At 45.8% G+C, this 13,749-nt stretch overlaps 1 protein-coding gene across 1 annotated transcript; it reads left to right on the plus strand.

Annotated features, from left to right (window-relative positions):
* The first annotated feature begins 519 nt into the window (after positions 1–519).
* On the plus strand, positions 520–5,696 carry LOC106897465. The gene is made up of 4 exons (XM_014958092.1): positions 520–1,252; positions 3,236–3,387; positions 3,471–4,062; positions 4,963–5,696. Exons 1-4 carry the CDS (start codon positions 520–522, stop codon positions 5,694–5,696), a joined length of 2,211 nt encoding a protein of 736 aa, XP_014813578.1.
* The last annotated feature ends 8,053 nt before the right edge of the window (positions 5,697–13,749 follow it).

The following is a 13,749-nucleotide window of genomic DNA, read 5'->3' on the forward strand; positions in this document are numbered from 1 at the left end:
TGTGACATCACTGTGTCACGGAGGGTGATGTAACCCCGTGGTGGATTGTGACCTCATGTCCCTGGCTGCTTATCTTGGGGCGCCGGCAGAGCCTGGCTCGTGCCTGGACTCCTGCCGAGCGTGCCTGCGAGGCGTGGAGGTGCGAGCGAGGCTTCTCCTGGTGCTGGGTAGTGCCTTGGGGGCTGCCATTGGCAGCTCTCGGTGCCTGTGCCGGAGCCACCCCCTGTGTTTCCCTGGGGCTGCCTGGTTCAGGCAGCCGGACACCGCGGGATGCACTCACAGAGTGGAGGTGAGCTGTGGGGGCAACATCCCCCTGGGGTGGCAGTGGGGTGGGTAATGGGCCTTGGGGTGCCAGCAGGGTGTCTTTCTCCAGGGACTTGGGCACATCTTCCTGGGACAGCAAATGAGCATGGCCTCTCTCCATTTTGCAGTGCTCAACACCCTTTGGCAGAACTGTCACCAGTGAGGAGGAGCAGCTTCTCAGCCTCAGCTCTCCCCATCCTGCCGTGGAGCACAAACATGGCCACCAAGACAGAGTGGAGCTGCCCCATCTGCTGCGATACTGAAGATGGCATCGCCCATGTGACCCCCTGTCACCACCACTTCTGCCTGGGATGCATCATGAGGTGGGCAGCAAGGACATCAAATTGCCCACTCTGTCGAGGACCCATGGACGAAGTCAGGTTTTCCGTGCGGGGAGAAAACGACTATCTACAGTGTGTTGTGTCCTCAGAAGTGTCACCACAGGACAACAGCCAGGCAGACAGAGCTCCCGATGATCTGGCCAACAGCAGCCTCCATCACGCTGCTCCATCCCCTCCGTCCTCTCCACAGGAGACGGCATACCAGGAAGAGCAGGGGGCTGCCGGAACAGAGGCCAGGGATATCATGAGTGGCCTCCAGCCCGCGGTCTGGGCGGAACTTTTCCGGCAAGACAAGCGTCTCCTCAACCCCGTGCTGCCCTGGCTGCGCCAGCGTCTGGAGGCAATCTTTGGGGAGCAGTGGTGGCTGGCAACAGGAATAGAAGCCCTGCTCTTGCAGGCCCTGTGCTTCTGTGGGCTGGACGAGGAGGCCATGCTTGAGCAACTGCAGCCTGGCCTTCAGGAACATACAGCATCCCTGGTCCATGACCTCATCGACGTTGTCATGCATCGGTGCAGCGATGAGGCCTTGAGGATGCTGCAGTCCTTCTCTGCCAGCCAAGAGGAGGAGGATGATGGACATGCAGCCAACTCCGACTCCACCACCTCCAGCTCCACCACCTCCAGGAGCTCCAGCCCCACCACCTCCAGCAGCTCCAGCTCCACCAGCTCCAGCAGCTCCCGAGAGGAGACTCCAGACTCCCACCCAGCCTCCTCCAGCAGCCCTGAAGACTCTGATGTGGAAGAGCACCCCAGCACATTGGAGGCCGCTCTGCAGAGGGGTCCCAGCCGCCCTCCGTCTGTGCCTGTCCCTGTGGAGCAGGAGCAGCCCCAGGAAGAGCCAGAGGAGGCGGTGGCAGGTCCCTCTGCCCAGGGCCGCAGCTCCAGACCCTCCGCTCCCAGCCAGGGTAGGGACCGCTCAGGCAGGGGGCCTCGGCAGCCCCCAAAAATAAGGGCCTCCAACCCTCAGGACTCTCCTCAGCCCCCCAAGAGGCCGCCCCGCCGGCGGCATTAGCCGGGCTCCAGCAGCTCCTCCATCCAGTAAAATAAAATGTAATTACCTGCATGGTTGAGCAGGGTGCTTATAAAAATGTTCAAATGGGAGAAGGGAATTTACAGTGCATGGAGGAGGGCACTGACCACTTGGGAAGATTACAAGAATGTGGTTAGTGTATGCAGGGATGAAACCAGGAAAGCCAAGGCCTCCTTACAATTAGACCTGGCAAGGGACATTAATGTCAACAGGAAGGGTGTCTTCAAGTGAGCAGGCAGTGTGCACTTGCAGCCCAGAAGGCCAATCGCATCCTGGGCTGCATCAAAAGATGCATTGCTAGCAGGTCCAGAGAGGTGATTCTTCCACTTTACTCTGCTCTGGTGAGACCAGAAAAACGTAGAGGGGTCACATCTGTGGGGAGGAACGTGGGGCTGGATGATTGTGGCACAACCTGAGCTCTGATAAGATTGTTTGAATAGTTTGAATTCCAGCTTGTTTAGAGAGAACCGACAGCTTACATCATGTCGTTCCTACAGAACATTTTATATTATGTTGTCAGAGAGCTTTGTATGAAATTTGTTAATGCGCTGGTGTTTGACTGGTCGAATACATTGAAGGGTTTATTTGTTTTTTGTGTTTGGATGAGATGGGTCAAGCGTGCTATGTTCGTGTGGATTTGCCTCCAGATGTATAATGTGATCAGTTGGATTGCTGTGATACCTGAATATCTTGGGCATCAGGTGGTGGATTCTGTTGCTAATTTTACTTCTGATTTCACCTGGGGAAAGTTTACCTTGCCTGTTAGTGGTTATCCCAAAGTGGGAAGATGAAAAAGAGGTTGTCCCCTGCCCTTGACGACAAGGACATGCCTAAGCTAGAGAGCACGGAAGAGGGTTCTTCTGATGAAGATCAAGGAAAGGGTCCTGCTAGTGTAGATAAGGACAGCAACCTCCTACAGCAGCCCCTTCCCAGGTACAAAGGGGAGAGGGTCCTTCTCAGCCAGCCTCAATACAGGATAATGCCTCAGATGGAGATGTAATTATTAGTTCTTTATCTATGAAGGATTTACGAAATCTGAGGAAAGATTTTACTCGTCATGATGGGGAGCCACTTCTCTCTTGGTTGCTCCGATGCTGGGACAGTGGAGCTAATTCCATAGACTTAGATGGTAGAGAGGCCAATCAGCTAGGAAATCTGGCCAAAGAGGGAGGTATTCATAAAGCAATTGGGAATAAAGCAGACGTTCTTAGTCTCTGGAGGTGACTGCTATCAGCTGTAAAGAGCAGATATCCCTTTAAGGATGATATCCAATGCCGTCCAAGCAAATGGACCAGCATGGAGAAAGGTATTAAGTACCTGAGAGAACTGGCTATTCGGGAGGTGATTTATGATGATTGGCAAGTGACTCTAAATCCTGGTGAAATGCCATGCCAACGACCTTTGTTGAAAAAGTTTGTGCAGAGTGCACCATCGGTGTTTTCCCACACTTTGTCAACAATGGTCTGGGGAGGATCCGATACTGATACGCCAACTGTAAATGAGGTCGCTGACAGGGTACGACAGTATGAAGATAGTCTCTCTCATCCCATCGGTGTTGCAGCAATAGAAAATCTGACTAAGACAGTGTCTGAACAAAATAAGATCCAGACTGAGAAGATAGAGAATATAGCTAAGACACAGAAGGAGACAATGGAGAACATGAGCAAGACACAAAATAAGACAATGACTGAGACAATAGAGAAAATGACCAAGGCAATAGTTCAGCAAAATGAGACAATTCTTCACAAACTGCTTGAAAAACTCTCTGCGATACTGATACGCCAACTGTAAATGAGGTCGCTGACAGGGTACGACAGTATGAAGATAGTCTCTCTCATCCCATCGGTGTTGCAGCAATAGAAAATCTGACTAAGACAGTGTCTGAACAAAATAAGATCCAGACTGAGAAGATAGAGAATATAGCTAAGACACAGAAGGAGACAATGGAGAACATGAGCAAGACACAAAATAAGACAATGACTGAGACAATAGAGAAAATGACCAAGGCAATAGTTCAGCAAAATGAGACAATTCTTCACAAACTGCTTGAAAAACTCTCTGAGATTGGGAAAGAATCTTACTCTTCCCCAGCTCAGACCCAAGTTGCAGCTCAGGCTCAAATTCCTGATCAGACCCAAGTTCAAGCTCAAATTCCAGCCCAAGCTCCAGTTGCAGCTCAGGCTCAACTTCCTGATCAAACCCAAGGAGCAGCTAGGACCAAAGTCACAGCCATTAAGAAAAAATACCGTCCTATGAGACCAACCAAAGGGAAACAGGACTCACTCCGAGGTTTCCTGTGGCTTTGCCTCTGCAATTATGGAGAGAACATGAGGAGATGGGATAAAAAACCAACTTCAGCCCTACAGGCACGGGTGCTTGAGTTGCAAGGTAAAGCAGACAGAAGAAAGGATTGTTACATGAACATGGCTGCTCCAGTTCAGGGTATGCCCTGTCCCTGGCCAGACAGGAACCCACCTTACAATTATAGATGCTGGCCTCAGCATTAGGGTTGCCCTGCCTCCAGCCAGGAGGAGGAGAGGGATAACCGAGTTTATTGGACTGTGTGGATTCGATGGCCTGGCACATTAGAGCCACGAAAGTATAGAGCCCTGGTGGACACTGGTGCACAGGGCACCCTAATGCCATCGAATCATAGAGGGACAGAAACTGTCACTATTGCTGGAGTGACAGGAGGATCTCAAGAACTGACTGTACTAGAGGCTGAAGTGAGTCTGAATAAGAATGAATGGGAAAAACATCCTATTGTGACTGGTCCAGATGCTCCATGCATCCTTGGCATAGACTACCTCAAGAGAGGGTATTTCAAAGACCCGAAAGGGTATCGGTGGGCTTTTGGTATAGCAGCTGTAGAGACTAAGGGTATTACACAGCTGTCTACTTTACCTGGCCTTTCAGATGACCCTTCTGTGGTAGGACTGCTGAAGGTTAAAGAACAGCAGGTACCACTTGCTACTTCCACAGTGCATCGTGGGCAGTATCGCACTAACCGTGATTCTCTGATTCCCATCCAGAACCTGATCCGTCGGCTGGAGACCCAAGGAGTGATCAGCAAGACTCGCTCACCCTTTAACAGCCCGATATGGCCAGTGCGAAAGTCTGATGGAGACTGGCGTCTAACCGTAGACTATCGTGGCCTGAATGAAGTCACACCACCACTGAGTGCTGCTGTGCCAGACATGCTGGAACTGCAATAAGAACTGGAGTCAAAAGCAGCCAGGTGGTATGCTACAACTGACATTGCTAATGCCTTTTTCTCTATTCCTTTAGCAGCAGAGTGCAGGCCACAGTTTGCTTTCACCTGGAGGGGTGTCCAGTACACCTGGAATCGACTGCCCCAGGGGTGGAAACACAGCCCTACTATTTGCCATGGACTGATCCAGACTGCACTGGAGAAGGGTGGAGCTCCAGAACACCTACAATACATTGATGACATCATTGTTTGGGGTAATACAGCAAAAGAAGTTTTCCAGAAAGGTAAGAAAATCATCGAGATTCTTCTAGAAGCAGGTTTTGCTGTGAAAAGAGGTAAGGTCAAGGGACCTGCACAAGACATCCAATTCTTGGGAATTGAATGGCAAGATGGCCGTCGCCAGATTCCAATGGATGTGATTAACAAAATAACAGCTATGTCTCCACCTACTAACAAAAACGAAACACAAGCCTTTTTAGGTGTTGTGGGCTTCTGGAGAATGCATATTCCAGGTTATAGTCAGATTGTGAAACCTCTTTATGAAGTGACTCGAAAGAAAAATGAGTTCACATGGGGTCCTGAACAACGACAAGCCTTTGAGCAAATTAAACAAGAGATTGTGCGTGCAGTAGCACTTGGACCAGTCCGAAGAGGACAGGACATTAAAAATGTGCTGTACACTGCTGCAGGAGACAATGGCCCTACCTGGAGCCTATGGCAGAAAGGACCAGGGGAAACTCGAGGTCGACCCCTGGGATTTTGGAGTCAATTGAATGGCAAGATGGCCGTCGCCAGATTCCAATGGATGTGATTAACAAAATAACAGCTATGTCTCCACCTACTAACAAAAACGAAACACAAGCCTTTTTAGGTGTTGTGGGCTTCTGGAGAATGCATATTCCAGGTTATAAAGAAGAGGTGAAACCTCTTTATGAAGTGACTCGAAAGAAAAATGAGTTTACATGGGGTCCTGAACAACGACAAGCCTTTGAGCAAATTAAACAAGAGATTGTGCGTGCAGTAGCACTTGGACCAGTCCGAAGAGGACAGGACATTAAAAATGTGCTGTACACTGCTGCAGGAGACAATGGCCCTACCTGGAGCCTATGGCAGAAAGGACCAGGGGAAACTCGAGGTCGACCCCTGGGATTTTGGAGTTGAGGCTATAAAGGCTCCCAGGCCAACTATACTCCAACTGAGAAAGAAATCTTAGCAGCATATGAAGGAGTTAGAGCTGCTTCAGAAGTAATTGGTACTGAAGTACAGCTCCTCCTGGCGCCCCGATTGCCAGTGTTGGGTTGGATGTTCAAAGGTAAAGTTCCTTCTACACATCATGCCACTGATGCTACCTGGAGTAAGTGGGTTGCCTTAATCACACAGCGAGCTCGAATAGGAAATCCAAATCGTCCAGGAATTGTGGAAGTGATCACAAACTGGCCCGAAGGCGAAGATTTCACAATGCCACCAGAGGAGGTGGTAGCACGTGCTGAGGAAGCCCCACCATATAATGAACTATCAGATAATGAGAAACAGTATGTTTTGTTTACTGATGGATCTTGTCGTATTGTAGGAAAACGTCGAAAGTGGAAAGCTGCTGTATGGAGTCCTACGCGACGAGTTGCAGAAGCAACTGAAGGTGAAGGTGAATCAAGTCAATTCGCAGAGGTAAAAGCTATCCAGCTGGCCCTAGACATTGCTGAGAGAGAGAAGTGGCCAATACTCTATCTCTATACTGACTCATGGATGGTGGCAAACGCTCTGTGGGGATGGTTAAAACAATGGAAGAAGAGCAACTGGCAGCACAAGGGTAAACCTGTTTGGGCTGCTGAATTATGGCAAGATATTGCTGACCAGCTAGAGAGGCTAGTCGTGAAGGTACGCCATGTAGATGCTCACGTACCTATGAGTCGAGCCACTGAGGAACATCAAAACAATCAGCAAGCGGACCAAGCAGCTAAGATTTTCCAGACGGATTTAGACTGGGAACATAAAGGTGAACTGTTCTTAGCTCGGTGGTCCCATGACACTTCAGGTCATCAAGGAAGAGATGCAACGTACAAATGGGCTCGTGACCGAGGGGTGGATTTAACCATGGAGGCTCTCGCGCAGGTTATCCACGATTGTGAAACATGTGCCGAAATCAAGCAAGCTAAAAGGTTAAAACCTTTGTGGCATGGAGGTCGGTGGTTGAAATACAAGCATGGGGAGGCTTGGTAGATTGACTACATCACACTCCCCCAAACACGCCAGGGTAAGCGGTATGTGCTTACAATGGTGGAAGGAAGCACCATGCTGTGCCCCATGCCACTGCCCGGAATACCATCCTGGGCCTTGAAAAGCAGGTTTTGTGGCGACATGGTACTCCAGAAAGAATTGAATCTGACAATGGAACTCATTTCAAAAATAATCTTATAAGTAGCTGGGCAAAAGAACATGGCATTGAGTGGGTATATCATATCCCCTATCATGCACCAGCTTCTGGCAAAATTCAGCGATACAATGGATTATTGAAAACTACCCTGAAAGCAACTGGGGGGTGGAACCTTTAAAAATTGGGACAAGCATTTGGCACAAGCTACCTGGTTAGTCAACACCAGGGGATCTATCAATCGAGCTGGTCCTGCTCAATCAGATCTTTTACATAATGTAGAAGGGGATAAAGTCCCTGTGGTGCATGAAAGGAATATGTTAGGGAAAACTGTTTGGGTTTTTCCTGCCTCGGGCAAAGGCAAACCCATTCGTGGGACTGTTTTTGCTCAAGGACCTGGATGTGCTTGGTGGGTGATGCTGAAGAATGGAGAAGTTCAATGTGTACCTCAGGAGAATTTGACCCTGGATGAGAATACTTAATTCTGAGTATGATGTTAGTCGTCTATAATACTAACAGTGTTCTATAAGTGTTTTTCAGGATAACACTGCAATGATGAAACCCAGCCGGATTGATTAGGGGGCGTCCAGTAAAACTTCTCTGAGATGGACATGTTACCCATAGGCATGAACCACAATGAATTTCACACCTTCTTTCCTGTCCTGAGAACCTGATCTGCTATGAAATGGACTTTTGGAGATAAATCACAGCTGAGTGACTTACATATATCTACCTATATATGTATGTATGTATAGATTTTATAGATGATAATATCTGTGATCTAAGCATGATGCAAATAGTAAGGAATAAGGGGTGGAATGTCCTGGTTTGAAATAAAACCGAACCAATTTTGTGCTCTGTAATTTTACATTTCAGCTGGGCCTCCTCTAACTCTGAAATTAACAGCATGTTGTGGAGAAAACCGCTCGTTCTCAGAGCGGTAAGACCAACGTTTGTGCTACGTGCCAAGGAATGGTGTGCAGAGAGGCCCTTGCTTATGCTTATTGCTATAACAACCAAGGTCAGCCTATTTGAGTTATTTGCCCCTTAGAGGGTCGGAAATGGAAAAAACATAGAGGGGTGGCATCGGTGGGGAGGAACAGACAGGAGAGGTGACCCATCCTGACCAACTGGGGTATTCCAACTCTGGAGGACTTCCCTAGTGCCTGCCGGTGACAAGACTGTTGTCCTGGGAGCTTGATACGGTTTTGTAGATATTTTATCTATTTCATTATTTTTTTATTTTAATATTAATTCTTCATTAGTTTAGTTCATTCTAAACTTTTGAATCTCCTTATCTCTTCCTCTCCTCTTTCTGGGTGGTGGGGGGGAAGGGCCATCTGTCGGTCCGGTTGCAGTGATTTCGGCTGAAACCGCGACAGTCAGAAATCCCTGTACAGTACAACACTGAGTAGTCAGCAGATGGCTCTTTTGTTTGCATCGAGTACGTGGCTTGTTTCTCTCAGTTACTGTCTCCTTCTCGGTCTGCTCAGGCTCAAATTCAGACACAGACCAGGCAGGCAGGCTCTCAAAACACAGACCTTCACTCAGGAACACAGCAGAGTACTCTCTTAGCCTAAGTATTTCTTTCCGCATCCACTGCGGAAAATTCTGCTCATGGGTTTGTCAAGACACTTTTAGCAGTCAGGAATGAGCTCGGGCATTTATAGGCTTTGAGACAGCTCAGATTGTGCGCGCCAGCAAGAGAGACAGGCTCACGAAGCAAATGGTTTCTTCTATCCCTCCACTGCTCACAGCTAGGAAGGCACATGGTAGCTTCAGGACTGATAATGAGGGGGTCCTTTGACGTGAAATGGTAGACAGACAGTTCCAGCACCTCATTTGGTGCTGATCTCATACCCTGGCATTCCAGAACAGGAATTCCTCCTTCCACCCCCAATCTGTTCTTAATTGTTCAGAGATTATCAGGTGATGAATCCTGTGAGAAGCTTTCGCATGGACGCTCCTTTTCGTATTGTTATTCTCCACTGAACAAAGTGCTTTAGTGGTTTGGACACCAAAGCAGTTCAACCTTAGAGAATCACGAGACATTTAGCAAGCATTTCCCAAAAAGCAAATGCATTACTTCTGTGGAGATGGAGACCTTCTGGCTCCTAAAATTCTTGATAAACACGTTGTTTTACATCTCATGGATTGACAGACTGATTCAGGATAACAAGCGCCTCATTTTTCACTGTAGACAGGTGGAACATGCAAGTTCCAAATCATAACCACCTAAGGATGAGATGTGACAGAAGTAGTGACTGCACAATGGTAAGTGGTTTTATTTCTAAGTTTTCAGTACTAGATCTTACAAGTATTTCTACCTCTTCCTAATTTCCACCTGAAGAAAAAACTTCCGGGCAAAGAAAATCAATTCTGTTTAGAAATGCCACTGTGCTACTTACCCCTTAATCACTGACGTTACTTGCTGAAATTAAAGATATCCCAGCAGAGTAAAAGAATTCATCTTGGCAACCTGTCATGGCAGTCCCACAGCCAGAGAATATCAAGGAAGCGACATCCAGCTAGACACCAACACAGAGCAAAACCAGGAACCGCACGCGCGGGGTTGTGCATCTGCTTTGTTCCACATGCACCGAATGGTCTGAAAAACACAGGCTCGCTGTGAAAGACTGCCCTCCCTGTTTCTTCCAAGAGAGCAACCTTGGTACCTAATTTTTAAGCCCTCCCTGTTAGAGTCTACAGAGACCCCGCTATGCGATTTCTCCTGCCTTCTGACAACTCACCCAAGGGGCTCCACCAGTTTTCTCCTCCAGGCAAGCCTGGGAGTGAGGTCACTGTATGAAATCTGTATAATATTAATGATTTCTGTTATTCCTTTCTTCCCATCCCAGACAGAGTGAACAAGATCGTTGAGTTCTATGGCTCATCTGAAAATAGTAAGGGCTTTCTAGTAACATTTTCTAAAATTACTTCAGCCTACACTTTTAGAAAATTAATGTTCTTACTCATCTGGATGATCTGCTTAAAAAAAAAACCAAACCACCACACAATTAAACTTTTGGGGAGGGCTCTTTCCTCTTAAAAAGATTTTGCAAAAACACTAGTAAATGCTTTTAGCTGCAGGAGAGATGGGAAAGTAAGCCCATTGTAGAAGCAATATTTTTCAAAGTAAACAAATGAGTGGTTGCTTCCATACCAAGCAGTGGAGGCCAGACAATTTTATAAGAAATAACACAGTGGTGCATAGGGATTTATACTACACATGGCTCAAAAATCTTTTTTTTTCTATTTAGGGTAACGTAACACTTCACCAGGTAAGAATTGTCAGTTAACTCTACCTGATTCTGCAACTTGTTTTCCTCACACATCAGAACCTAAGAAATAAATACATTTAAGCCTAATTTAACTTTTGTTGACATCACTGATGAATTTTTAAAGAACTCACAGAGTCAGACAAGTTTGCTTTATTAATTTCTACAGGTCCGCTTAAAGTATGAATAGACACTGGATGAAGGTGGGGGAATTGGGTATTCAAATGCTCTTTAGTCAGCCTCTAAACTTTAAAAAAAACAACCAAACAAAAGGAAGGAGAGGATATGGAAACTGAGGGTAAGCCTTCACAGAAGTTATGTCCCCATCAGAATGGTAAGGTTGTATGACAAAAGTATTTAAACTTGAGAGACTGGATCAGTCAGAGACCTTGGGAGATCCTTAGCCCAACCTCCTGCTCAAAATAGGGTAAGCCATAGGATCATACTTGCTTAGGCAAGACTTCAACCAGCATAGACCTGAAACCTTCCAAAGATGGAGGCAGCATAATCGCCATGGCCAATCTGTTCCAACATTTGACTCAAATCTTACTTCATGATATTAAGAACAATGTCCTACATTATTCAAATAAGCTTAGACACAAATGATCCTGAAACCTAAAATGATTGTGTGAACAGCACATCCATCTGCCAACCTGGCCATAAAGTTAAGGTTGCCCATCTGAAAAATGGACTCGAATTCCCTCCCTCTGGGGTTCACAGAAGATGGTCAAAACCACACAACCCTTCCACTTCATCTGAAGCAGCAGCTTATAACTGTTACGGATGTTATCCCTCAAGCAGAATAGCAATGAGAACAAGATGTCAGAAACTCTGTTAGTAGCCTTCACAGATACTTGCTGACAGGTGATGCTCCAGATTCTCAGGGCTCATTTCCAGAGTTGAACATGCCACAGCTTGGCAATTCATACTCTGTGAGCTCTGCACAGTATCTCCAAGCAGGCCCACAAATACTGCCAAACAGAAATGGAACACCTCAAAATAACATATAAGCAAAGAGAAAAAAGTGAGGAAAAAAAGTTAATAAAAATGTCATCAATGGAGAGTTCAAGTTTTACATACCTGTAAATGGAAGTTATTATAGAAGTACAGTATAGTTTCATTCGCCTTTGTTTGGTTTTAGTCTGGGTGGCTCAAAAACTCCACCTCTTTTAACTGAAGTCTGATTCCCTCTGCCCCCTTCCTTTCCACTGGTCCTGTCCAAACTTCAACCCTACAGATTTCAAGTGCTCTACCTTCTCACAGGAGTCAATAACAGTCACCCTTCCATGTCTATATCAAACAAGTGGTCTGTGCACAAATGGTAAAATCAGCATATTCAGAATAGGTCAGATAATTGTTTATGCACAGACCAGTAACACTAACTTGCTACATACAAGCTCTCAAATTTGTTGACACGGGCATGATGGATATAGCCAAGACTTTCAGACTTCTTGCATCACAGAAACTCTGTTTGGGCACTGAACATTGGAAGCCAAAAAAAAAAAATTCAGCCCTCATAATTTTCACTCTTCCTGGCCCCAAGCACACAGGTGGAAAAAAGACTATATCGAAGAACATCTAGCATACCTAGTACCTCTGCTCAGTGAAACAAATTTGAAATTTGAAAAAATAATGCATTATCTTACTCCTCATATTATCTTCCAAAACAGCAGATGTGTCTTACATCTGGAATAAATCAAAAAAACCCCAAAAAACCCCAACCAAACAAAAAACCCCGAAAGGAGACAGTCAAAGGCAGACAGCAAGCATGGGAAGTTTTCTTCCGGCTGAAATGTTAGAAAAAAAATATTAGAATAGAGGATCTATATCAGAGCTTTATTTAGTGGTTAGCTCTCCACTAATTCCTAGAATGACAAATATTTCCAAAACTCTCATCCCACTTTCTTCATAATCATTACTTTTTGAGTGTAACTGTTAGTCCTTTACACTATTTTAGCTGCTCAGATTTGCCAAACAGCCTATACAATGATCAAGCACAGGACCAAATTCTAGTCCATTCCCCTCAGACAAACTCAAGCGCTCCAAAATTTTATTTGCTCTCAGATTTACATAATCAGATTTGGGATAACAGACCCCATTAAGAAGCAGCACTCGTCCTAGCGTCATGAGGTTACATTTGGTTTGCATGACAGAAGTGATGCAATTTTAAGTAGAAATAACAACTTAAGTCCAACCCTGATACTGCAAGCTGCATATACTTTCATGTGTCTATAAAAACCCTCACATGAAACACAGAGAAAGTTTCTTCAGGTATCTACCCTCTCTAAACACCTGATTTGCACGTTGTTAGACTCTCTAACCTAGGACGCAAACTCTGCAGTCCCAGAAGAGCTTCACAGTATGCTATACTCACCAGGCAAACATTTTACCTTCTCTTGACCCAAATACTAAGCAAATCCTTATCTCTTTCTCTCCTCTTCTCACAGTTACCCTCCATAAGCCGGCCATACAAGAAGCCTGGTCAGCTTTGTGTGACCTCTATATATGTTTCTGTAGCTGCTAATTTAATTTGACAGCTGAACTGCTCATTCTTCATCTTCATCTCCCAAGTCCAATCCACAACTACAAAATCTGAGTGTTAACCACTGTGGCTGAGGTCAGAGGTGAAGGGAGAGCAGGATTAAAATTAAGCAACCTCTACTTCCATCTGATTAAGGCCACTGCATAATGATGACCCTGCTACTGTTTCTCCTAAAGAAAAAAAATTGCATCCCTTTTCAGGGTACTGAAGTGGCTACAAACACACAAGACTGGAGATCAGAAGAATCCAGTAAGAGGTGAAGTATACAGAAAACTTTGTTTCATTTGTCTCAGTGGTCTAAATTACCTGTTTTCTTCTTGCCATAAAGAAAAACTCCCAAGGAGAAGCTATGGAAGAGGGACAAAAACAATCTTCCAGAGATTTGTAAAATACATTAATTGTTCCATACAGGCTATGAAGACAATGTGACAGCCAAATAGATTTTTTTTTTAAACAGGAATGAGTAACATGATGACAAACTTGCAGCTTCTCTACCTACAAACCACAATCACGCAAACAACATCTTACCACTAAGATACCTATTTATGTAAGCACAGGCTTAATCACTTAGATATAAGGTATTATTAGGGCATGTTAAGGCTTACTAAGGCATGACACCACAAACTTCAGCAGTACAGCAATGGAAAGAAACTACAGCATCAGTGTCTTCGATTTA

This window comes from Calidris pugnax, unplaced genomic scaffold, assembly GCF_001431845.1.
Source record: "Calidris pugnax isolate Ruff unplaced genomic scaffold, ASM143184v1 scaffold317, whole genome shotgun sequence".
Lineage (NCBI taxonomy): Eukaryota > Metazoa > Chordata > Aves > Charadriiformes > Scolopacidae > Calidris > Calidris pugnax.